A 27707-nucleotide genomic window follows, 5' to 3' on the forward strand; every position below is an offset into this window, starting at 1 on the left:
ATGAAGATCGAGTTTGCGCCGCTGAACATCCCGCTGGCGCGGCGGCTGCAGACGGCGGCGGTGCTGCAGTGGGTTCTGTCCTTCCTGCTGTTGGGTAAGACCCTGCGCGCTCCAGGCCAAGCCCCGCGGGGCCGGGGGCTTCATCTCCGCCCTCCCAGGGAGGGACAGTCCTGTCCGAGGACACGCTTGAGCCGCCACCCCCTTCTGACCTTGTGAGCCAGGACCCGCAGGTCACAGGGAGCGTTTGGAGCGAACTTGGAACGCTCTTGGGTCTCTCTCCTCCGGTGAACCTGGCCGCGAACGACTTTGCCAACTCTCTTTCCCTCTGCGCTATTTTTAACAATCGAGATGTACCTCACCTGCAGGGAAGGGCCCAGATTATAAACTTACAGCTCGACGATTTGGGGCTAGTGTGACTGGACCCCAGTGGAGCTATGGAACGTTGCACGTTAGCCCCCCCAAAAGTTGGTGAACTCGTTCTTGAACTGTCGATTCATAAATGGAAAAACAATGCCCACGTATTTCAAACTTTATTGCTTCCTCTCTCCGCCTTCAAAACAAATAAGCCCTTGAGCTTTTCCTTTTTTTTTTTTTTTTTTCTGAATACCGAGGTACCTTGCTGCATAGTTTGGATGGATTGGGGTGGCTTCTCTCCAAAATAATGCGACCCCGGAGTGTATTCTGGCAGGTGCTTAAATCAGGCTCATGTGGAAATGCACAGGAAAAGCCAGCCGCTAGCCGCGCTGGGGGTACCCAGCCGTTTTTTGTGGGAATGTTTGTCTGGGCTAGGAGTAAATGGGAATGGCAGAGGCAGGGAGGAGCGAGAAATTATCCGGAACCTTTTAGTGGGAACTTCAATTCTTCTGAAAGCTGAAATCTCCGTGCTCTAGGTCATGGGCTGTATGCTGTTGAGGGCTCAAAAATAACAGTGATAGGGCCTCCCTGGTGGCGCAAGGGGTTAAGTCTCAGCACTATGAAGCTACCAGCAGCCACTGCAGCAGGAGTTCCATCCAGACCAGGGAACAAACCCCAAATGGCCAGGAGACCTCTCCTGTCTCACTGGCTGCTCCCCTCAGCAGTGTATTTCAGTAGATCCACCTGTTCTGCTCCCCACTCTGTCTCTGGTGAACCCTGTCATTCCCCGGCACTTCTGGCATACAACCCAGCTCTTGTATGAATAAATAAAATAAATCTTTAAAAAAAAAAAAATCTCCTGGCACTGTAACAGTTCAAAGGTTTGTACCTTTTGAATTCTTGGATCAGGTTTCTCAACCCTTTCAAAACATTGGAAGAGCTCCTAAAAGATCTGGCTGTCCAGGTTTCCCTAGAATTTCTCATTTGTTTGTTTTTTTAAACAAACTTTCCAATGAACTCTACTGAGCTGTTTAATGAAAAAAGGATACAAAGAACATTAACTTGTTAAGTCTTCACTGGCAAATTTTTGAGACAGGATTGATAGCATTACTTCCAGTTTTATTCTGACAGAACCATTGAGACAATAGGAGAAAACACTTGTTGAAAGCTTAGTATGTGCCAGGTGCTAAACTAGTACCCAGCAATTAATCAGGTAACTTTCACAATAACCTTATGAGATTTAAGACCTTTCATTCCTGCATTCATTGTACAGATGCCTGGCTTATTTTACTTGGCACAGTGCCCTCAGGGTCTGTCCACATTCTTGCAAGTAGCAGGATTTCCATCTTTTTTATGGCTGAGTAATATTCCGCTGTGTTTGTATTACAGGTTCTTTTTTTTTTTTTTTAAAGATTTATTTATTTATTCATACAAGCACTGGGTACAGTCAGAAGCGCAGGAGGGTGAGAGAATTCACCAGAGCCAGAGCGGGGAGCAGAACAGGCAGAGTGACGAAGTACACTGCTGAGGGGAGCAGCGGGCTGCAGGAGAGGTCTGCGTGCCATGTGGGACCCTCGCCCGGTGGCCGGGGATCGAACCGGTGCTGCTGAGGCCATGTGCAGCTTCGCAGCCCAGCGCTCAACTGCTGCACCACCAGGGGAGGCCCTGTATTACAGGTTCTTTATCCATTGGTCCATCAATGGACACTTTGGTAGTTCCATGTCTTGGTTATTGTAAGTAAATGCAGCACAGAACACAAGGGTGCATTTATCTTTTTAAGATAGTGATTTCATGTACCTTAGATCCTCAGAAGTGGAACTGCTGAATCACTTTTCATCCAGTCTCAATATTTGAGAGACTGACAGTTCTTACTACCTAGTGTGCTACTAGTCTGCTGAGTAGTGGAAACCTGAAAAAGAGAACCAGCATTCACTGGCCATCATCTACCTACAACCCCAGGTGACTGGATCATTAGAATTACCTTTCTAGATGAGAAAGTTGAAGTTCAAGAAATATCTTGCTTAAGACCACGTAGTGAGACCGTACGTAATCTTCTACTGAATGGGTGTGTTTATATACTTACTTACTGTAGCCGCCTTACTGAGGTTCTGACATACAGTAAACTTAAAGCATTTTTATTTTTTTAAAGATTTATTTATTTATCCATATAAGAACAGGGTATAGGCCACAGGGGTAAGAGGATTCATGAGAGAAAGAGTGGGGAACAGAACAGGTAGTCTGATGAAATACACTGCTGAGGGGAGCAGTGGGTGAGACAGGAGAGGTCTGCTGTGCCATGTGGGTAGCTCCCTGGCCTACTGGGGATTGAACTCGTGCTGCAGTGGCTGCGGATAGCTTCATAGCACTGTGCCCAACCCCTTGTGCCACCAGGGAGGCCCACTTCAAGTATTTTTAAATGTGTACAATTTGAAAAGTTGTAAATATATCTGTCTACCCAAGAAACCATAACCACAAGACAGTAAATGTAGACATCATCCCTCACATTTTCCCAAATTCCTTTTGTAATCTGCCCACATCTCCAAATTTCAATGTTTCATGGTTTTAGGGTATACGTATAGGTTTGTGATCCATTTTGAGTTAATTTCTGATATGTCTGTGATCCAATTTGGGTTAATCTGACTGGTGCAAGTCTAAGTTCATTTTTTGCCATGGGTGAAATCTAATTGCTCCAACTCCATTTGTTAAGAAAACCAACAGACTATTTTCTCTACTGCATTGCCCTTGTGCCTTTGCCAAAAGCCAGTGGTCCACATACGGCTAAGTTATTTCTGTATGCTTTATTCTGTTCCATTGATCTGTTTGCTGTCTTCACGCTAGTACCATGCTGCTTTGATTACTGTGGCCTTATAATAATTTGAGATATCAGATAGCATTAACCCTTACACTTGTGCTTTTTTCAGAGTTGTTTTGACTATTGTAGGTTCTTCCCATTTCCATAGGTATTTTAGAATCAGCTCATCAATTCCATGAAATGCTTGTTGAATTCTCATTGGGATTGCTTTTTGATTGCAATTAGTCTATAGATTAATTTGGTAAGAATTAGCTTCTGGGGCCTCCCCAGTGGCGCAGCGGTTGAGCGCTGGGTTGCGAAGTTGCCCGCAGCCTCTGCAGCGCTGGTTCAATCCCCGGCTGCTCCCCAGCCACCAGAGGAGGGTCCCACATGGCGCACAGACCTCTCCTGCCACCCGCTGCTCCCCTCAGCGGTGTACTTCGGTCCTTCTGCCTGCACTGCTCCCCGCTCTGGCTCTGATGAATTCTCTAACCTTCCTGCGCTTCTGACTGTACCCAGTGCTTGTATAAATAAATAAAAATAAATCTTTAAAAAAAAAAAGAATTACCTTCTGAACAATGTTTGGCCTTACTCTGTACGGTTTAATTTATGTCAGAAATTTGCAAACTTTAGAGTATATTTAAGGGACATCTGTAGATTTTTATTAAACTGGAGATAAGAGATTTACATTCTGTGGGTCTCAGGTAGGGCCATTCCTTTTTTTTTTTTTTTTTTTTTTGTGGCACCCTCACCGGCGGCCGGGGAACGAACCGGTGCTGCACCACCAGGGGAGGCCCCATTCCATTTTTTTTTTTACATTTTATTTTGAAAAAACTCCATAAAAATAATTACAGAAAATTGTAAAATAGTCCCTTGTTCCTCCCTCAGATTCCCCAAATGTTAACATTTTACCACTTACTTGCCTTTTCTTTCTCTCTGTCCCTCTGTTTTTCTTTACATGCACGCACATACAAACACACATTATTGTTGTTTTTTGAATTCTTTAAAAGTAAGTTGCAAACATACTTTCCCTTTGCACTTAAATTCTTCAGAATGTATTTATTTTTTTTTTAATTTATTTGTTTATGCATACAAGAGCTGGGGTGTAGGCGAGAAGTGTGGTGCGAGGAAGGCGGGGGTGGGGGGCAGTGGTGAGAGGATTCACCAGAGACAGAGTGGGGGGCAGAACAGCGGATCTACTGAAACACACTGCTGAGGGGAGCAGCGGGTGAGACAGGAGAGGTCTGCTGTGCCAGGTGGGTCAGCTCCCTGGCCTGGGATCAAACTCATGCTGCAGTGGCTGTGGACAACCTTACAGTGCTGAGACATAACCCCTTGTGCCACCAGGGAGGCCCCAGGATACATTTCTTTTTTTTTTTTAAATATTTATTTATTTATACAAGCAGTGGGTACAGTCAGAAGCATGGGAGGGTGAGAGGATTCACCAGAGCCAGAGCGGGGAGCAGAGCAGGCAGAAGGACCGAAGTACACTGCTGAGGGGAGCAGCGGGCGGCAGGAGAGGTCTGCGCGCCATGTGGGACCCTCCTCCCGTGGCCGGGGAGCAGCCGGGGATCGAACCGGTGCTGCAGAGGCTGTGGGCAGCTTCGCAACCCAGCGCTCAACCTCTGCGCCACCAGGGAGGCCCAGGATACATTTCTTAAAACCAAAGACATTCTCTTGCATAACTATAGCATGATCAGCCAAGTTGGGAAAGAAACCGTAATGAGCATTGTCTGTATGCACCGCCATGCATGTAACTGTAAATATGCACTATGCAGAAATAACTACCACTTAATCAATGCATAGACCCTGTTCAAGTTTAGCAATTGCCCCACAAACGGACTTTATAGCAAAAGAATCTTCATATTGCCCATAATGTCACTATCATTTCTGTTAATTTGAAAAATTTCAGGGGAGTGCATTTGAGCTTTTGCTCCAGTGATTAATACTAGTGTCTTGGACTTCATGAACACTATTTGGTTGCTTTTATTATGGGTTCTCTACATGCTTTTCTGATTGTAGTGATACAAAGTACTAACAGAGTAAGAACACAGGACTGGTTTCAACTAGATCCTCTTTATAATTTATTTGCCTTCCCACGGAAAAAGGACTACAATAATGAATTTGTTTTAAAAAAAGAAAAGTGTGGTTCCTGTAAGTAATATTTTTTTTTTAAGTAGTGTGAAACAGACCCACATATGAAGAATGCTAGAATGCAAATTCTGCAAAGGAGAGAGATTTGTCTTTCAACCCCATCCTAAGAACCTCTGGGAGGCAAGTTTTCTTAAAATAGGAATTTTAAAAATAAGAAGAATGTTATACTTCCAGTCTTACGTTCAGCCGATGGCATCAATTGCTGATTGTTGTTCTGAAGTACAATGCCTCGGGAATAAGAAGGCAAAGAATATGACATACTAAGTAAGATGCAGATTCCTAAATAAGACGGAAAAGAATGTGACATGCTTGCCTCTGATTCCATTTTTTCCTCTCCTTATTGTGTTCAAGTGTTAACATAAATATAGGTAGATGGAGTAGGGGCATGGAAAGTTCGGTGGAGGGTAAATTTAAAAATTAGGGGAAAAAAGTTTTGAATACAAATGGGAAGGATGCATATGCAAATGAAATATGTTAAATTATTTCTTAATATGGACCACTATTTAATGGTCACCCACACCACAAACACTTCATTGTTGTTGCTGGTGGACCATTAGAAAGATCGAAACAAAGGTGTAGATTTCATGTCACGCCAGCCTGAAATACTCTAGAACTGGTCTCCTAAAAGCAAGTACTTTCTACATAATCACCATTATCATACATTATCCCATGTATCAATTCATCTGTGACACAATAGCATTAGTTAATATATGATTCATCTTTATTTTTAAATATTAAATTTATTTATGAATAGGCCAGAGGTGCAGGGGTGAGAAAATTCACCAGAGACAGAGTGGGGAGCAGAACAGGTGGATTTACTGAAGTACACTTCTGAGGGGAGCAGCAGGTGAGACAGGAGAGGTCTGCTGCGCCATGTGGGTCAGTTCCCTGACCAGGGATTGAACTCAAACCACAACAGCAATAACATGATGGTGCTGAGACTTGAACTTCTATGCCACCAGGAAGGCCCCATATGATTCATCTTTATATTTTCCTTTAAAACTAGACCAGTTCCTACACCATTTGTCTGGTTTTTAATCTTTGATAATGTATTTTTTAAACATCCCTGGCTAATTACTTTGTAGGACATCCCACAGCCCGGACTTGCCTGGTTATACTCTCAAGATTGGAGTCAGATTGAATATTTTTGGTAAGAAGCCCACAAAGGTGATGGTGTGTATTTCCCATTAGACCATATGTGGAGGCAGCCTGTCATTTTGTCCCTTTATTAGTAATGTTAAATTTAATCTATTTTGAGCCTTATTTGGTTCTAACTTTTAGTACAGTTACAGTGTTGCTGCAGCCCAACACACAGTAGCCAAATGCGCATCAACAGATGAATGAGGGCCTCCCTGGTGGCTCAGCGGTTGAGCGCTGGGTTGAGAAGCTGCCCGCAGCCTCTGCAGCGCCGGTTCGATTCCCAGCTGCTCCCCGGCCACCAGAGGAGGGTCCCACATGGCGCGCAGACCTCTCCTGCCGCCCACTGCTCCCCTCAGCAGTGTACTTCGGTCCTTCTGCCTGCTCTGCTCCCCGCTCTGGATCTGGAGAATCCTCTCACCCTCCTGCGCTTCTGACTGTACCCAATGCTTGTATAAATAAATAAATAAATAAATCTTTAAAAAAAAAAAAAGTAACCTTCATTAACTTATAAAAAAAAAAAAAACAGATGAATGAAAAAACAAATTGTGGACTGTCCAGGCAGTGGGATATTATTTAGCCATGAAAAGGTATAAAGTACTGATCCATGGTGCATCATGGCTGAACTTCAAAAGCATGAAGTTAAGTGACGTTCTGCAGAACTTCACACATTGTATATTTCCATTTACATGAAATATGCAGAATAAGCCAATCCATAGAAACAGAGGAGATTGATGATTGCCAGGGCCAGTGGGAAGAGAATGAGGTGCAGCTGTACGACATGGTGAACATGCTAAATGTCCTTTGATTATTTTCTTTAAAATAGTTAAATTTATGTTATGTTAATTTCACCTCGATTTTTAAAAAGTGGGTGGCAAGCAGTTTCCTCAATGATGTAGTGAAAGTAGACTCTATGGGAATAAAGTAAAAAGAGTAAAAGCACTAAGGGACTGACTGGTGACTTTTCAGCCAGAAAATACCTATGTCAAGGCAGCTGAAATTCAGGCCTTCCATGCAACATAGTTTGTAAATCTTGACAATTTGAAAAGGTATCAGCATCAGTTCTAATAGCTGCCCAGTGTTTTGCAATTGACTTATATATCCTTCCTCTTTGACCTCCGATTTGGAGTCATGTTACCTTGGATTGCTTCATGAAATAAAAATAGAAAATAGAGGTGATCGAGTCACCTACTTCTTGTAGTGTTTTAACAACGACATTGATGCTGCTTATGACATGAAATATAAAAGAATGTACATGGTGTGTGGAGTGGGAGTTTAAATTAGAGCAGCTCCTTTGGATCTAAGGTATCAAAGTATTGAATGGCAAAGATCTGTTTAGTGACCTGGTGTTTTCCTTCCTGTCCTAGGAAGATAAATCAGTATGTGGGGAAACTTTTGCTAGATGTGTTTATGCAGACAATTTATTGGAAGGCCAAATTTAAAAAAATAAAAGAATGAAAGGAATGGTTGAACTACCACTTATAATCAGTCATTAAAAACATTTATGATGAGGTTGTAATTCCTAACAGCTAATGTGAGATCATCACAGAGATAAAATACAGAATTTTTAAAAATGTGTGGTCCATGATGTTAAGGAAACATCTATTCATAGGTAAAAAGACCAAGAGAAAATTTTAACAGTAGCTTCTGTTGAATGACAGTTACTTGGGTCATATTTTGTTTGCTTCTGCTTGTTGCATTTTCCAAACGTGTAACAGTAAAGTTATTGCAGCAGTGAGTTCATTGGTCAGGCACTTCTTGCATGCCTAGTTTTGCGGCATCTCGTGCTTATTCCCCAGCGGTCCTTGGAAATGGGTGCTTTTATTACCCAATTCACAGTAAAGGAATTGAGACTGAAGGTATAAAAGAACTTGCTTCAGGTCAGGCAGCGAGTCAGTGTCAGATTCCAATGTAAGCCAGCCAATTTCAGATGCCCATCTTAACTCTCCTGCATGAAAATAATGAATGTTCGTAATATGCAATGTGTAATCAATCAGAAGGTGTGCTATTGGGCTCATGGAACACTGACTCAGTAACCGGGGGGCTGTCTTTCTGGGTCTGCTCTTGACCCTGTAATTGAAATGAAGTCAATTTGCTGTCAGCCTGAGATTTCCTATCCTTACAGTAAGGAAGACAGAACTACCCATTTGCCTGATTTTTTTCTGTTTAGGAACGTGTTGTAAGCACTTGTATTAAATACTTGTAAGTATCATGAAGTGGCCGTAGTTGGGTTTGTTTTATATTTGAAGTATATGGGTTTAGGGATTAGGCAGATCCAGGCTCAAGTCCCTTGGGCACTCAAACTCTCTGCAGATCTGTTTCCACAACTGCAAATTCGGCTGTGAGGAGTAAATGAGATTGCCTGTGGGACCCAGTCACTCCTCAGTAGCTATTCTCTCTCCCCTGCTGCATCTTGCTCACTGAGTCGAGCCTGGAGAATAATGAGAACTTACCTAGGTTTCTTGTAAGATTTTTACACATTTAGGTAAGATGAACAGAAACTTCACCAATGTGGCAAACTGTCAGCATGCAGAGCTGGTAGAGGGAAGTAGGTGAAACAAAATGGAACGATCCTGGTCGGAATGAGGGCCCAGGACTCCCTTTTGACCTTGGTTCTGGACTCAGGGACACTTTCATGACAGTTTCTGAATGCAGCAGAGGGTTGGGGCACAAGTGCTTGCTTGATGTTTCAAGTGCCCTTATAATCTTTCACCCACCCTGGGGAGAGCTAGTCAGTCCTCTGATGGGGTTCACCTCTCTATTGAATTAAATCTATACTAGAAAATGTGTTTTTTGATTCTGTTTTTTAATCTATGTTCCGTTTTTGGGGCCTCCAAATTCTACATCTGTAAAATACTTGTAGCTCAGACACTGTGAGGGCTCATTTGAGAAGAAAGCTGTTTTTTAACAGAGTTGACAGGGAGTGGATCAGAGTTTGGGGGACTGAAGTAGGAGAGATTACAGAGACTGCGGCATGTAATAGAAGAGAAAGAGGTGAAGACACTCCTTAAATGAATAGTAACAGCTGGCATTTACTGAGTACTTACTGTGTGCCCAGCTTTCTGTCTTTATGCCCCCTCTCCCTCTTTTATTGATGAATTTCTCTTTATGTAAATATATATATTTTTAAAGATTTATTTATTTTACACAAGAACCGGAGTACAGGCCAGATGCATGAGAGGGTGAGAGGATCCACCAGAGACAGAGCAGGGAACAGAACAGGCAGACAACAGAAATACACTGCTGAGGGGAGCAGCGGGCGAGACAGGAGAGGTCTGCTGTGCCATAAGGGACCCTCGCCCGCTGGCCGGCCGGGGCTGCGGACAGCTTCACAGCGAGGCACTCAACCGCCTGCAGCATCAGGGGAGGCCCTAAATATATTTTAGTGTAATACATAGCACAGGCATGTAGGTCTAGCTTACCTTAATGTATTACTTTTTTTTTTAAAGATTTATTTATTTATGCATACAAGAACTGGGGAACAGGCCAGAGGTATGGGGGTGGGGGTGAGAGGACTCACCAGAGACAGAGTGGAGAGTAGAACAGGCAGACTGACTGAAATACACTGCTGAGGGGAGCAGCGGGCTAGACAGAAGAGGTCTGCTGTGCCACGTGGTTAGCTCCCTGAAGGGATATCAAACTCCTGCTGCAGAGGCTGCGGATAGCTTCAGGGTGCTGCGACTTAACACCTTGCCCCACCTTGGAGGCCCTTTAAGGCAAACAATCTTTTCACAACTGCCCACGTCCCTGTCCTGTTTTGTCACTTCTTGCTTCATATATTGCTTCATAAACAGTTAGGATTGCTTTGTCATTAGGAAATATTGCCAAAAGGGAGAGAGAACCAAGAGGTAAGGGGTCTCTCCTACGCTGTTCTCATTCTGGTTTTTGCCCAAGTTCCTGAAAATGAATGTGGTTTGTAGCATGTGCCAGCCTCAGGGGCTCCTGCAGAAGAAACGCCTCCATCCCTCCACTAGGGATGATCTCTCCACCTGTCATGTTGGGGAGGCTGTGGAGGGACATGGACTTTGACTCTAGACAGACCCACTAGTTAGCTTTTATTCTGTGTGTCTTGGGGATTTCACTTAATCTCTCCAAGCCTCTGTGAATCTCTCTAAGCCTTTATTTTCTATAAAATGCATATTAAGAGTAGTATGGTTAACAAAGAGAAACCCTACCAACTGGGAGAACATTTTTGCACCCAACACTAATGATAAAGGACTGATCACAAAAATCTGCAAAGAGCTGATGAGACTCAACAACAACAAAGAAAATAATCCAGTCAAAAAATGGACAGAGGAGCTAAAAAGAAACTTCTCTGAAGAGGAAATGCGAATGGCCAACAGGCATATGAAAAAATGTTCAACATCACTTGTAATCAGGGAAATGCAAATCAAAACTACCATGAGATACCATCTTACACCAGTGAGAATGGCACATATTAAAAAAACTAGCAACAACAAATGTTGGCGAGGGTGTGGAGAAAAAGGAACTCTTCTGCACTGTTGGTGGGAGTGCAAACTGGTCCAACCACTATGGAGAGCTGTGTGGAGATTACTGGACCTACTAAACATAGAGCTTCCACAGGATCCAGCAATTCCACTCCTAGGTATTTACCCAAAGAACATAGAAACATCAATTCCAAAGAACACCTGCACCCCTATGTTTATAGCAGCACTATTTACAATAGCTAAGCTTTGGAAACAGCCCAAATGCCCAAAAATAGATGACTGGATCAAGAAGATGTGGTACATATATACCATGGAATATTACTCAGCATTCAAAAAAGATAAACACATGCAATTTGCAGCAACATGGATGGCGCTGGAAGGAATCATGCTCAGTGAAATAAGCCAAAAAGGAAAAAGAAAAATACCGGATGGTCTCACTCATAGCAGGGATCTAGAAAACTTAAATAAGGGACCAGGAAAATGAATAACTATAAGAAAGTGAAAATCAAAATCAACAAAAAACTATGAACCAGAGACACTTTTTGGGGGGTGGGGGGCGGGAGGGGAGGGATTGGGGTCAGAATGGGGGAATTGCAATTGTAAGGGGAATATAAAAATAAAATTTATTAATTAAAAAAAAAGAGTAGTACGGTTGCTTCTCTGATATTGGGGTGACAGGAGAGTAAATGCAAATATTTTGGCAGAGTCTATAAAGCACTGCTTGTCATACCATAAACCAATAAATATTAAATAATACAATGCCATTACTATCTTGTTACAGGATCTCACTTGAATGGAGGCCCAGTTTAAGATACAAGTATTAAATCCTCCTACCATGGACTAATGATTTTTCTTAATTAATTAATTTATTTAATGCGTAGAAAAACTGGGGTATAGGCCAGAGGTGTCAGGGGGGAGGAGGGAGAAGATTAACCAGAGACAAGAATGGGGATTGAAGCAGGTAGATTTACTAAAATACACTGCTGAGGGGAGCAGCAGGCGAGACAGGACAGATCTGCTGCACCATGTGGGTCAGCTCCCTGGCCAGGGATCAAACTCAGGCTACAGAGGTGATAACACTGAGACTTAACCTCTAGGCCACCAGGGAGGCTCATGGACCCATGATTGTGTAGTACAGTGAGCAGGTGCTGGCTGACACTGATTCCTGAGGTGTCTCCTTTTTTCACAGCGCAGGTATGTGTTGGAATCATTGTGATATTGATCATATACAATTATTGGTTCCTCTACGTGCCTTATTTGACCTGGCTTTACCTTGACTGGCAGACCCCAGAGCAAGGAGGCAGGAGATGCAATTGGGTCCGAAGCTGGACAGTCTGGAAGCACTTTATCGACTATTTTCCAGTTCATGTGAGTAAAGCTGGTTTATACAGTGTTCTTTTGAATTGGGAGAAGGGTGAACATTTATTCGCCTCATAGATATTTTAGGCATTTTCCTTTTAGAGGGAGATATCCCACAATTCAACTCAAGTTACTACATGGACTTTAAGGCTCTGGGCAAAGGCAATAGTCGAAAAATATGTAAATGACTGACAAACTAATAAAAAAAATGGGAACAGCTTTAATCCAGAGAACTTAAACAAGTCATATTTTCCATTTCCTCTTAATGTAAGAACTAATCACGAGTTCTTTTGCTTCTTATTGGAAAATAACAAAGGAACATTTTCTTTTTTATCTCTATATAAATGTGCTGTAGCTTATCAAAACTTGGGATTTGGATCCAAGTCACAACTACATATTTGGGTTTCACCCCCATGGCGTGTTAGTTGTTGGAGCCTTTGGAAATTTTTGCACAAACTACTCAGACTTCAAGAAGCTGTTTCCAGGCTTTACTGCTTATCTTCACGTGCTTCCAGTTTGGTTCCGGTGTCCTTTGTTCCGGGAATACCTGATGACTGGTGGTAAGTGGAGACAGTCCCCCTTTCTGTAGTGTTCTAGGATGGCAGAACCCCATGAAATGTTCCTTCCCAAATCCAGCTGTGTTTCCACTTTCCTAGAGCAAACCCCCATATCTTGACTCCTTCCTGGCACTTTATATGCTATTTGGGTATTTGTTGCCACCTGCGCTGGACTGCAAGTGCTGGAGAGACAAAGCTGTATTTTTTTTTTTTTTAATTTACACCAAGTATAGTGCCTGGAATAGAGGAATGTCCCAGAGATGTTAATTCCATGAAAGAATAGGTAAATCAATGCATTTTGTGTGTCCGGATGTGGAAGAAAGAATCACATATCAAAACAAGTAATAAATTGAGCCTTTGGAGAAGCATTTTATTCTTCATTTTTAGTCAATTGATTTATTTTTTATGTAGGAGTAATTGGGTGTAGGCCAAAGGTGCATGAGGTAAGATGATTCACCAGAGACAGGAGCAGATCAGGTCGATCTACTAAAATACACTGCTGAGTATATTTCGTTAGTCTGTCTGTTCTGTTCCCTGCTCTGTCTCTGGTGAATCCTCTCACCCTCCCACGCAACTGGCCTGTACCCCTCTTCTTGTATAAATAAATAAATCTTTTAAAAAAAATACACTGCTGAGGGGAGCAGCGGGCGAGACAGGACAGGTCTGTTGTGCCATATGTGGGTCAGCTCCCTGGTTGGGGATCAAACTCAGGCCAAAGTGGCGATAACTCTGAGACTTAATCTGTAGGCTATAAGGGGGGCCCTGGAAAAGCATTTTGTATATTTTGATGAATATTAAGGGTGGAAAATGTCCTCCGATATGTCTTGAAATAATGACAGCATATAAACGAAACATATTCAATCTTCTATCTTTTTCCTCCCAGATTAAATGTAGCTTGACCCAGAAATAAGTCTCCTCTTCTACTCTGAAATGGTGGAAGACTTTTTGATGAGTGAAGTCAATTTTAAGAATAAAATTCAGCTGAGTACTACAGAATGGTTTCAGAAAGCTAAGCTTGCGTTAATAGCCCTCATTTCAACTTACGAGACCCAGTTTGGTTTTCTGATGTGATCAATTTATTGGCTAGGCATTAACTACATTAAAAAAGTATTTATATATATGATCATTGTGTAGATTATCATCCTTGCATTTATTGGATTAAAGAGAAGAGTCTCTTTTTGGGATTCTATTTCAAGATCAGTAAGTGGCATATTCAGACATAGAATTTTCCATGGAAATTTTTTCAAGTCATTCATTTTTCTAGTCATTACATTTTTGGTAGGAAATCACTAAGCACCAAAGAACTAGGATCTGTGGCTGGGTTTTTGGATTTTCTTTATGAACTCTACCCTGGGTACTGGACTCTAGATCCAATGTGGGCTGCTACTGCATCTGGCCTCTAGAGGGTGCACTCAGCCTCCAAACTAGGATAGAGGGAAAACATCCCTTCTTGCTTTGCAGACATTGGGTTAGATTTTTATAAATGCAAGAAGATTATGTGGGATTTTTTTTAATGTTCAGAAAACAAATATATTTACAGTATACCATTTAAGTAAATGGTGTTTAAGTAAATCAAGTATTTCATGTATAGCCATAGGTGAATTTGAATAGTGTCATTGGGAACAGGTGTGGCAAATTCATGGTATGGATATGTGAGTCCACCCCTCTCTGTGGCCATGCGAGATACAAATAATAAATCTTTCAGTTCTTCTTCACATAGTACCCCACAGCCACTGTCATTTACTAGAGTTGGCACATAAGGCCAAACCTGTCTGACTTATGATACCATGAGATCCTTGACTTTGTTATAACTTGAGATGCCAAAAAGACTAATAAAAATACCCAAACTTGCAGTCACTGGAGGGTTAGGATAACCTTGTCTCTAGGTTTAGCGAGCTTTCCTTTCATCCCAGAACCAGCTTCCTAGCACAGACCCTGGTGCAAAGCTGCCCTTCTGTTCCGTGTGGCTGCCTCTCTGGTTATGAGTGACAGTTGGGTGCACCAGACCTGATGTAGTAAAGAAGCAACAGGTGTGTGTTTTGCTATTGCCCGTGAGATTTCTGTGGCTGTAAATCCTTTAGAGTCCAACCTGCAGCCATTCCTTTTGGCCGATTTGGTGAACCTACATTCCGCAGGTGTCAGCCAGAGCACACTCTGCATTTCAAGCTTGCAGTCCCTCTGTCCACCCAGTAAGCCTGGGCAGGTGGCTGAGACCAGGTCACACAGCCTCATACACCACACAGAGGACTTTAGATTTCATCTTGTAGGTATTCCACCTGGAAGTTGTGAGGGATTTTGAGTAAAGGACCCTGACTGGAGTTTGCATTATAAAGATCATCCCAGTATAGTCAGAGGGAGGTGAGCCTGGAGGCTGTGATGATGGAAGGGGCCTATTACAGTGGTTGAGGGAGAGGAGAGGAGGGTCCATCAAGCCCTGTGACTGTGACAATGGAAACTGTCAGAGGTGCTGGGGCTGGGGTGGGGAGAGTGAGAGGGGTGAGAGGATTCATCAAAGACAGAGTGGGGAGCAGAACAGGCAGATTTACTGAAACACACTGCTGAGGGGAGCAGCAGGTGAGAACAGAGAGGTCTGCTGTGCCAAGGGGGGTAGCTCGCCGGCCAGGAATCAAACTTGTACTGCAGTGGCTGCTGATAGCCTCATAGTGCTGAGACTTACCTCCTTGCACCACCAGGGAGGCCTGGTGTGCTATAAGACTTTAAAAGGCAATTATTTCTGAAATAGAGGTCGTAAGTGGTTTGTTTTCATCTTTATTCTTTTCTTCCAAGAGCACAGTGTGTTTTCTCCTAAGAGTACATAGTCCATTTAAACTCTGAAAAGGACTCTCCCGAGAATCTCGGGAGACTTGGGAACAGCTGATACACAGCCTGAACAATTATGGAACTGTCCTAAACAATTTGTGAAAGTCAAACCAGACATTTTGGAACTAATGTGAAGATCTGGCGGTTGAGCGAGGATATTTGTCAAATGTCAGAATTTTTTAAACCATTCATATCATGCGTTCATCTTTGGAAAATAAGAAATCATATAGAAACAGGCCACTGTGTGTTCAGAAGATCCACACCAGCCTCTTGAAGTGTCTGTTTCTCAACTCTGAGCATGATCAAGGCCACCTCGTACAGCTGTGCAGGTTGTGCACTGAACTCCATGCACTGAGAGCGCCATCCCTGGAGTTGAGCGGTGCACACTGACCCAGACAAGCAGTAGCCTTTGACTGAGAACATGATGTTTTCATTTTTTTTAAGTTTTTTAAAATTTATTTTTGCATAGAAGAGCTGGGGTGCAGGCGCAGAGGGTGAGAGAATTCACCAGAGACAGAGTGGGGAGCTGAATAGGCAGACTGACTGAAATGCACTGCTGAGGGAAGCAGCGCATGAGAAGACAGGAGAGGTCTGCTGCACTGTGTGTGTCAGCCCCTTGGCTGGGATCGAATTCTGGCAAATGTGGTGATAGTGCTGGTACTTAACCCCTAGGACACCAAGGAGGCCCCGATCACGTGACATTTAGAGTCCCGACCCAACAGCAGTCAAAATGTCAGATCTTACTGGATCTCACCACCAAAGATTTGGCTGTGACAAAAATCATAAATCTGCAAAGTGCTCCAAATATAAGCAGCGTCAGACATTTTATTAAATGTCTGCTGATACCATAGAATTTTGTGATACAAATGTTTTCATTAAAAAGCAAAGGAGAATTAATGAGGTCTTTTGTTTATTTACTAAGGAACCGTCTCAGTTTCCAAGAAGAGCTTGTCCCACGTGCTGAGTAAGGAAGGAGGTGGAAACATCTCGGTCATCGTCCTTGGGGGTGCGAAGGAGTCCCTGGATGCCCACCCCGGAAAGTTCACTCTGTTCATCCAGAAACGGAAAGGATTTGTTAAAACTGCTTTAGCCCATGGGTGAGGGACTTTACATTTCTGGTAAATGGGTGAGGGAAGTTAAGACATTAAATGAACACGAACGTTAAAGTAATTTTTCCAGCCTTTAAAGACAAACTTCCTCCTAATCCATCTTACAATAAAACGTGTGTGGACATTCACGGGGAAAGGAATAGGAGCTTCCCACTAAGGTCACTTAAAGCTGTGGCCTCCGGACATTAAGATTTTTCTCCTCCCTTTCTTCTTTCCTCTCCCCTCCCTCTTTTTTATTTCTCTATTTTTCTTTTTAATTTATTCCCCACCATAATCTTGTATGTTCCTTTGTCCTTTCTTCCTTGTCCCTCTTAACCTCAGAGCAATCACTGCATTTATTATGTCTGTAGTTTTGTGTTTTATTTGTCCAGTGTTCTGCTATATAAAAGCCTGGTATTTCTCTTTGTCATTTTGACTTGCTTCACTGCACATAATTCTCTCAAACTCTCTCCATTTTGCTGTAAATGTTTGCATTTCATCTTTCCTCTTGGCTGAGTATTATTCCAGAGTGTGGATAATCCATATCGTCTTCATCCAGTCACCCATTTGTGGACACAGGCAGCTTCCACACGGCCTTGCTGTTGTAAAATAGTGCTGCAATAAACATTGGAGAACTTATAGTTTTGTTTTTTTTTTAAATTTTTATTTATTTTGCCTAGAAGAACTAGGGTGTAGGCCAGAGGTGCGGAAGATTCACCAGAGACAGAACGGGGAACAGAACAGGCGGATCAACTAAAATACATTCCTGAGGGAAGCAGTGGTTAAGACAGGAGAGGTCTGCTGCACCATGTGGGTCAGCTCTCTGGCCAGGTATTGGACTCACGCTGCAGTGGCTTGATAGTGCTGAGACTTTAACCCCTGCGCCACCAGGGAGGCCTTGCATCTCTCTTACTGGAAATGATAATAAACATTTTTTCCTATGTCTGCTGGCCTTCTGGACATCCTGTTTGGGGAAATGTAAGGTTATCTTTAAAAGTAAAGCAAAGGGGCCTCCCCGGTGGCGCAGCGGTTGAGCGCTGGGTTGCGAAGCTGCCCGCTGCCTCTGCGGCGCCGGTTCGATCCCCGGCTGCTCCCCGGCCACCGCAGGAGGGTCCCACATGGCGCGCAGACCTCTCCTGCCGCCCGCTGCTCCCCTCAGCAGTGTACTTCGGTCCTTCTGCCTGCTCTGCTCCCCGCTCTGGCTCTGGTGAATTCTCTCACCCTCCCGTGCTTCTGACTGTACCCAGTGCTTGTATAAATAAATAAAATAAATCTTTAAAAAAAAAAAAAAAAAGTAAAGCAAAGCAGTGCTCGCTTCGGCAGCACATATACTAAAATTGGAATGATACAGAGAAGATTAGCATGGCCCCTGCGCAAGGATGACACGCAAATTCGTGAAGCGTTCCATATTTTTACTCTTCTGCACTGTTGGTGGGAGTGCAAACTGGTCCAACCACTATGGAGAGCTGTGTGGAGATTACTGGACATACTAAACATAGAGCTTCCATAGGATCCAGCAATTCTACTCCTAGGTATTTACCCAAAGGACACAGAAACATCAATTCCAAAGAGCACCTGCACACCTATGTTTATAGCAGCACTGTTTACAATAGCTAAGCTTTGGAAACAACCCAAATGCCCAAAAATAGATGACTGGATCAAGAAGATATGGTACATATATACCATGGAATATTACTCAGCATTCAAAAAAGATAAACACAGGCAATTTGCAGCAACATGGATGGCGCTGGAAGGGATCATGCTCAGCCAAATAAGGCAGAAAGAAAAAGAAAAATACCGGATGGTCTCACTCATAGCAGGAATCTAGAAAACTTAAATAAGGGACCAGGAAAATGAATAACTATAAGAAAGTGAAAATCAAAACCAACAAAAAACTATGAACCAGAGACACTTTTTGGGGGGTGGGGGGTGGGAGGGGAGGGATTGGGGTCAGAATGGGGGGTTGCAATTGTATGGGGAATATAAAAATAAAATCTATTATTAAAAAAATGATTATTTTAAAGAATATTTAATGACATAGAAATATTTTCTAAATGTATTAGATTAAAAATACAGGTTATAAACCATTAGCTGCAACATGGTGCTATTTTTTAAAGTATAGAATAAACATGTAGAATAGTTTGAAAGGTCATAATCTTGAATATCTACAGTACTATGTCTAGGTGGAGAGAATTCCAATAATTTTTATTTTTTAACTTATTATTTTGTAAGTTACCATATGAGCAGTTATTATTTTCAGTAATTAAAAAAATAAATTTAAAAATAAAAAAAAAGTAAAGCAAAGCAAACAAAACCAGAAAATTTTATAGACACAATATAAATTTACAGTCGAAAGAACTATGACCAAAACTATAGGTGAACTCCAAGCTCCCTGGAACCTTGTTCTCTTTAGGATAAAATCCCACAACTCTGTAGACTACATAAGAACCTCCCCAAAGGATGTTGGGATGTCAGTTTCATTTTGGAGCACATGAACTTGGCAATACAGGGAGGCTTGGGAACTTTCAAGAGCTGTTAAGAAAGAATCTGTTGTAAAAATCAGCTGGACAGAATAAAATAGCTAATATGTCAATAAAATATTTTAAAATATTTCCCGAAAATTCTTATTCCTCGCTTTTTTACTTGCAGAGCCTATTTGGTTCCCGTGTTTTCCTTTGGTGAAAATGAAGTATATAAACAAGTTAGCAATCCTAAAGGCTCATGGCTTCGAACTATGCAGGAGAAAATGCAGAAGATCGTGGGGTTTACTTTGCCACTCTTCCACGCCAGAGGAATTTTTCAATACAGTATTGGCCTTGTGCCCTACCGGAAACCTATCCACACGGTTGGTATGTACATCATGAAAGGCTTATTAAAATGAGTGAAAGTATTATCTTACTTTGAACAATGTTTGTTGTTATTGACTGGGGTGCTGATAGTGCAAGAGATGTGGGTTTGAATAGGAACTTCATAAAATAACTTCCTGTAGATGCTACTTGAACTTGATTTACAGTATACATTTTCTTATGAAATATTTTCCATTTGGATGGGGATTGATTACTTTCAAAGCATGAAAGTTGAAGTATAGGTCGACTCCAGTTTTAGAAGTAAAATATCCAATGCTCTTTGATGAATCTGTTTCTCAGTCAGCAGATTGTAGTGTAATAATTCTTTGATGAACAAGTTACACCTGTTAATATATGGAGATGTCTGTGTAATAGATTTTTTTCATCATGCAGTTCATATAGTTATCAGTTTCTATAGTAAAAGATATTTTTAAGCAACTAATTATATGTATATATTTTAATACAGATTTTATTATCTTTTGTTATTTATTTAATTGAGACAATGATGGTTTACATCACCATATGTTTTAAGAGTACAGGTTCACACCTCTTCATTGTGTGTTGCCACACCACACCTACCACCAAAGATCCAATAACTCTCCAAAGTCCATTGGATCCCCTCCAACCTTTGGGCATATGCCCTTCCCTCCCCATAAACTCAGTTCTGTGGTCAGATTTCAAGGATTCATCTGGATTTGGTTTTGTCTTTTCCTTTGCTTTATTTATATTCCACAGTGAGTGAAATCACTGATACTTGTCTTTCTCCTTCTGACTTATTTCATGTAGCATATGCCTCTCCGGTGCCATCTAAGTTGTCATAAATGGCAAGATTTCATCTTTTTTTAATAGCTGAGTAGTATCCTATTTGCAGATATACCACATTTTCTTTTTCTTTTTCTTTTTTTAAAAGATTTTATTAACTTATGCATATAAGAGCTGGGGTGTAGGCCAGAGGTGTAGGGGGTGAGAAGATTCACCAGAGACAGAGTGGGGAGCAGAACAGGCAGATCTACTGAAACACACTGCTGAGGGGAATAGCCAATGAGACAGGAAAGGTCTGTTGTACCATGTAGGTCAGCTCCCTGGCCTGGGATCGAACTTGTCTTGCAGTGGCTGCCAATAGCTTCATAGTGCTGAGACTTAATCCCTTGCACCACCAGGAAGGCCGCTATACCACATTTTCTTTTAAGACTGATTTTATTTTTGAAAGTTGAGTATTTGGGGGAATATAGTAGACAAAGAGGGTGACAGACTATGTTGATGAAAGGGCTGAGGAGCAGAACAGGTGGATCTACTGAAATACACTGCTGAGGGGAGCATCGGGTGAGACAGGAGAGGTTTGCTGCACCATGTGGGTCAGCTTCTGGCCCGGGATTGAACTCAGGGCACAGTGATAATAGCACTGAGACTTAACCCGTAGGCCACAAGGAAGCCCTTTTCTATTTATTATTAACAAGGGTTGTGGGGGCAGTATTCCTTAGGGTCTGTCTAATGATCTGGTTCTTCATCAAACTTTACTGGATGGTTTTCTTTTTTTTTAAGATTAATTTATTTATTTATTCATTCATTCATTCATTCATTCATTTATTTATACACATACAGGGGGGGCCTCCCCAGTGGCGCAGCGGTTAAGCGCTGGGTTGCGAAGCTGCCCGCAGCCTCTGCAGCGCTGGTTCGATCCCCGGCTGCTCCCCGGCCACCGGAGGAGGGTCCCACATGGCGCGCAGACCTCTCCTGCCGCCCGCTGCTCCCCTCAGCAGTGTACTTCGGTCCTTCTGCCTGCTCTGCTCCCCGCTCTGGCTCTGGTGAATTCTCTCACCCTCCCGTGCTTCTGGCTGTACCCAGTGCATGTGTAAACAAAACAAACAAACAAACAAATAAATAAATAAATAAACATGCCTCTATAAAAAAAAAAAAAAAGAAAGAAAATATACACGTGCAGGGTACAGTCCGAAGCGCGGGAGGGTGAGAGAATTCACCAGAGCCAGAGTGAGGAGCAGAACAGGCAGATTGACGAAGTACACTGCAGAGGGAAGCAGTGGGCAGCAGGAGAGGTCTGTGAGCCATGTGGGACACTTGCCCAGTGGCCGGGGATCAAACTGGTGCTGCAGAGGCTGTGAGCAGCTTTGCAGCCCAGCGCTCAACCACTGTGCCACCGGGGAGGCCCTTTACTGGATGTTGTTTTTTTTTTTTTTTTTTTTTAAAGATTTATTTATTTATTTATACAAGCACTGGGTACAGTCAGAAGCGCGGGAGGGTGAGAGAATTCACCAGAGCCAGAGCGGGGAGCAGAGCAGGCAGAAGGACCGAAGTACACTGCTGAAGGGAGCAGCTTGTGGCAGGAGAGGTCTGCGCACCATGTGGGACCCTCCTCTGGTGGCCGGGGAGCAGCCGGGGATCGAACCGGCGCTGCAGAGGTCGTGAGCAGCTTCACAACCCAGCGCTCAACCGCGGCGCCACCGGGGAGGCCCTACTGGATGGTTTTAAATGGCCATGGGTAATGCTTGCCTGAATTAATGATAACAATTATGTTGCAAACTGGTCATTTTCTAACTGTCACACTCCTCCTATATCAGTTATTGGCATTTCCCATAAAGAAGAGCTTTTTCTTCTGCCCGTGTCAGATTGTTAGAATTATCAGCACCCAGACAGGCTGGGTCTCAGCCATGTTTGCATGTGGCCAAGAAAGGGTTCCAACCCCATCTTTCCCATCCTCAAGTCTTCCACTGACTTTCTACCAATGCAGAGTCTATCTTCTGACTATGGAGGTGTTAGATTCATTGACTGTATTTTTATTCTTATGGCAACATTGGAGAAAAAAAAACAACAACTGTGCCATGGAGAAATGGATTCTATATCTGTAGGTGCACAGTGATGTCAGTTATATATCAGATATAGCATGTGGCGTAGATTTTACACCTCTAAAGTGGAGCCTATTCCAGTTGTCCTGTCCTCTCTCAGGGTTATTGCTGGGATTAACTGACATGATTCATGAGAAAGCACCATGTCAACCCCAGGTGCCTGGAAATTGTGAGTTGGTGGGTAGAGCCTAAGGCTTCCTAGACAGCTGTTGAAAGCAGTTGATGTGTTTCCAATTTTCCTGTGTAAGTGTTCTTGCCAAAATATTCATCTGAACCGAATCAGGAGGAAATAGACAAATTCAGATGGTGGGACATTGTACAAAACTGCTGGCTGCAAGTCTTCAAAAAATTATCAGTATTGTGAAAGGCCTAACCAGGAGGAGCCGAGACACAGAACAGCTGTAGTGGGTTAGAGGGAAACAACTATTCAGGATGTCATTGAGACAGTGGAGAAAATTTGACTATGGATTAGTTCAAATTAATATTGTGGAGAGGTCAGTTCCTTGAGTACAGAGGACTTCTGTTCTCCATGCCATCGTTCTTGTTCTTTGGTGCCACAGGTGGAAATATTCAGGGATGATTAACACAATGGGATCATTGATGTCTATGACTTGCTTTCATTTTGTACGTGTGTGTGTACAAAATGTTCAAAAATTGGTATGTCTAGAGAAAGGGTATACACGTGCTTATTGTATTATTCTTTCTATAGAAAGCTTGAGTTTTTTAAATAAAAAAAGATAGGGAATAAAGTATACATTATTTAAATAAAAATGGTTTGAAACCACTTAGGGACAGAAGTAGTCCATTTTGTTTCAAATTGTTATTATCCCCTGAGAGGAAGAGCAATCTAAAGGATTCTCTGAAATAGGAAGGACAGGGAACCTGACAAATTTAATTGAAGAGTAGAGTTGAAAGGAGACAATAACATCTAGAAGATTAGTATGGTGCACTGTACCATGTGCTGAGTACTCATTAAATGTACACGTGTGTGTGTGTGTGTATGTGTACATACACAGTATACACACATGTTCTCACATTGGGTCTCTTTAGAGACTCCGCCATAAACCAGAGGTTGCACTTGAATCCAGCTCTTCCTGGACACCCAGGTTTCAATTCCACAACCCACACTGGCACAAAGCTCCCTGTCTGCTCTTTCTCTAAACATTTAGCTACGTGCCATGCACAGAAAGAGTAGTACCTATGTGAGCCCAGTAGGGAGATAAACTGTGGAACTTTCATGATTATAGAAAAATAGAGCAAAGATTTCTGATTATGAAGGATCCACTCTCTCTGCCTCAATGAGAAGAAAATAATGCTTATTTTTGCATCCTTTCCGGCTGTGTATACAGTGGCTCCAAAGTTTTTCATTCCTTTTCCTAATCCACATATAATAAAGCCACAGCAACACAGAAGTGAGAGCAAGACTGCTGTGGGTGGTAATAAGTGCATAGCTGGTGTTGACTTGCTGAATGGAATTAGAAGATGAAACAGCCTTGCCAGTGTAGGGGAAGAGAAATAATTTTCCCTCTACCCTTGCAACCTCTTGGCTGAGATGCTTCCTGTAGTAAAAGACAGATTAGCAGGAGAAAAACAAATCTTGTATATACATTGACCCCACTCCCAAAAAACATGAAAACCAAGGGCAAATTGGGCAATTGAAGCTTCTCTGCCATCCTGAGCTAAGGGATAGGATAGGGGCCTAGGGCTTCAAGGGGGTAGAGGGTAATTCCCAGGAAGAAAAGAGCAGATATGTGGTTAATTAGGTGTTTGCCCCATCATACAGATAGTCATTCAGTTGTCTGATGAACGCTCTTTCTGGGCAGGCCCCCTCTCTGAATTCCTTTAGATAGTTAAGGGAGAAGTAAACATTTTCCTTGAATATGCCGGATCTTAATTTGCCTTTGGCTCAAAATAATTCACATGTCCTAGTGGCACATTGGGGGAGGCTTATTCTGAACCCCTTCACCAGCTATAAAAAGCAGTGGACCACAAACAGCAGCTGTGGTTCCTGACTGCCACAGTGGGTGTTGGCTGATTTTCCTGGCAAGGAGTTGACTTCAAGAGCAGCCTGATGCAGTGGTTTCTCCTTTGTGGGATGCAGCAGTAAATGATGCCCTTTGGCTCAGACTGAAAGCATTTTTTTTTCTCTTCACAGTAAAAATCTCCTTTATATGGAGAGAGAATTCTGCTGTTCAAAAGCTCAGGTAACCTATCCGAGAATTGCAAGTTTCTGTTTGGTTACCTCTGCTTTTATCCCTAAAAAAGTCTGTAAGCTAGGCTTCTTACTCTGTAATCCAATTTTGGTTTAGTTTAGTAATGAGTGGCAGGAGTATTGGGTTTAAATTCTTATTTCCTCTCTTTTGTGTGTGTGGTTTGGAACATTCAGAATCTCAGTTTCTCTATGCATAAATAAGAGGAAGGCGAATATAACTAACTCTGTCTCATTGTTGACTGGGGAAGGCCTTATAATGGTATAGTCAATATCTGTGGGCATATTTGAGCTCTCTGGAAGAACTGTCTGAAATATAATAAAACCATTAATAGGGGCCTCCCTGGTGGCACAAGGGGTTAAGGCGCAGCACTATGACAGTTAAGGCTGTCCACAGTCACTACAGCACCAGTTCCATCCCCGGCCAGGGAGCTACCCACATGATGCAGCAGACCTCTCCTGTCTTGCCTGCTGCTCCCCTCAGCAGTGTATTTCAGTCAGTCTGCCTGTTCTGTTCCCCACTCTGTCTCTGGTGGATTCTCTCACCCCCCACACCTCTGGCCTGTACCCCAGTTCTAGTATGCATAAATTAAAAAAAAACATTAATAAGAAAAGAATAGAATTGAAACTCACTGTAGAATAGCTTATAGAAACTAGACTCAGTGAATAATTCAGAATTCACAAGTCCTAATTCAAGTAAGTTGGGAACAACACGCTTCATCTTCTGTGTTCCCTCTGACAGTTGCTCTTGACCTTTCTCCTGGGGGTAATTTCACTAAGAAACAGAAGTTATTTCTATTAAACCATGAATTTGCAAATTTGCTAGTAGATTGACGTATGGATTTCTCAATTTGCATGTAAATTTCTCATTCCACCCTACCCCCCCAAACAATGACTAAGTTCAGAACTGGAAAGATGCTTTAAAATCTTGTCGTTTTACTCTTTTATCCTGTACATGTGAAAATTAAGACCAGGGAGACAGTTACCAGCTAGCACTAAACTGGTCTAACCCAGTGCTTTTGGACAACACCCCCTCCTGATTTCACCCTATTCAGTATTAGCCTCTCCTAGTCCATTTTTCTAACAACTACTCACAGCCAGATGGTATTCTAGTTCTTTCTGTCGAATTGCAAAGGACTGGTGTCTATATAAATGTGACATCCCAGGTATCAAAGAAAACTCTACATTTAGTCATTTGAGGATATTAATGTTGCAGAATATATAAATAAATTACTAGCTCTGTGCCCTTGTATACACCAGCTACACATAGTTTTTATGTAATACATATTCTGTGTGTCTATCACTCCATTCTCTGTCTTACCTCCCATACTGATGTCCTTTATTACTTCTTTCTCTGTAACTTAACGTTTTTGCCTGTATTTTTCCTTAAATAATCACCTTCTGTTACTGACATGGATTTGAGTCTTGGATGTAGCCCAAGGACTCTAGCAGGCCAAAGGAAAGCTCCTTGTCTGTGAGTCTGCTCTGTTCCTTACAGTCCCACTTGACCTCATGCCCAGGCTAGTTAAAGGCAATCAGCTGCCCAGAGGGTGGGTCACTCAGCATCCTGTACAGTTTCAGCTCTACCCAGATATAGCAGCACCCGACCAGCAGAGGGCTCAGTCAGTCACAGGGAGCAGGTGCCAAAGCCCCGGGTATCGGAGACAAGTTCCTAGTTCTATGCACACTCCTTTTCAAATAAGTGTGGAAGCTTCCACATACAATTAATTTTGAACTATGCAGGTAAAACAAAAGCATGCTCTTTATGGAAAATTCATACACTACAGATAACTTCCAAGTTCTCCCATTCCTATCTCCCTTCCTACAGGGAGCTATTATGACCTCTTTCTCCAGACTTGTAAAACATATTCTAAGAGCTTACAGGTTACCTAGGGATAGAAATAGTCTTCATATATGGGCTCATACAGCATGAGCTGTATTATTTTACACCTTACTTCTTCCCCACTTAACTGTGAGTGTGCACACATATTTCACTTTTTTTTAAAGTCTGCCAGCTAGGATTCCATTGAGTCAGTGTTCTGTGGCTTATTGAATAAGTTGTCTATGAAACTTTGGGTTGGTTTGTTTTCCACTATTAGCAACAGTGGGGGACTTGTGTGTGTGTGTGTGTGTGTGTGTGTGTTTTCTAGCACAGATGCTTAGCTGGGGAGATCTACATCTCTCTATAGAGAGAGAAATTGGACTTTTTAAGGAGGATGTTAAGAGTCAGTGCACAGGAGGGCTGTCATTGCCTCAGGTCTGTGTGGCCTGTCATAATCGGGTGCTGTGGCCTGGTGTCAGCTGTGCCAGAGGGAGAGAGCTGGTGACCAGCACGCCCAGCGCTGTCCCTCGCCTCACAGCTGCAGTCCACACAGACGTTCGTTTGTTTGTTTTTTTAAAAAAAGATGGAGTTTTTATTTTTTTTTTTTAAGATTTATTTATTTATGCAAGAACTGGGGTGCAGGTCAGAGGCAAGGGAGGGTAGGAAAATTCACCAGAGAGAACAGGGAGCAGAACAGCAGACAGACCAAAGACACTGCTGAGGGGAGCAGTGGGCGAGGCAGGAGAGGATTGCCGCACCGTGTGGGTATCTCCCTGGCTGGCTGGGAATCGAACTCATGCTGCAGAGGCTGCAGACAGTTTCACAGCGCAGCACTCAACCCGCTGCGCCTCTGGGGAGGCCCACAGAAGTTCCTTTGACTCAAAGTTGAAGCTGCGGGGGCACTGACCATCCCAGTGTCTGCTGGGGAGGTGGGTTCTGTGTGTTGTGAAGGGGACGGTGTGGCCACGGGTGACCCCAGCTCAGTCCAGCAGGGAGAGAGCGCCAGGCCTGATGGGCTCCCTGGGTGGTTCTGGGGGGCTGTCCACACGGGGACGTCTGTGGTGGGTGACCTACAGTCCTGGGTCACGTTTTCTGTCTCTTTGCAGTTGGCCGCCCCATCCCTGTGCATCAGACCCCGGACCCCAGCCCACAGCAGGTCGAGGAACTGCATCAGACCTATCTGGAGGCGCTAAGACAATTATTTGAGGAACACAAAGGGAAGTATGGTGTCCCAGAGCACGAGACGCTCATATTCAAGTAA

The 27707-nt window shown here is 42.9% G+C and overlaps 1 protein-coding gene across 1 annotated transcript; it reads left to right on the forward strand.

Moving 5' to 3' along the window:
- MOGAT1 (monoacylglycerol O-acyltransferase 1) lies at positions 1 to 27707 on the forward strand (the record flags this gene model as incomplete). The annotated part of the gene is made up of 6 exons (XM_084246663.1): positions 1 to 94; positions 12074 to 12252; positions 12599 to 12803; positions 16543 to 16717; positions 19358 to 19557; positions 27553 to 27707. The coding sequence occupies 6 exons, from the start codon at positions 1 to 3 to the stop codon at positions 27705 to 27707; spliced, it is 1008 nt and encodes a 335-aa protein (XP_084102789.1).

This window comes from Talpa europaea (assembly GCF_964194135.1).
Source record: "Talpa europaea genome assembly, chromosome: 1".
Classification (NCBI taxonomy): Eukaryota; Metazoa; Chordata; class Mammalia; order Eulipotyphla; family Talpidae; genus Talpa; species Talpa europaea.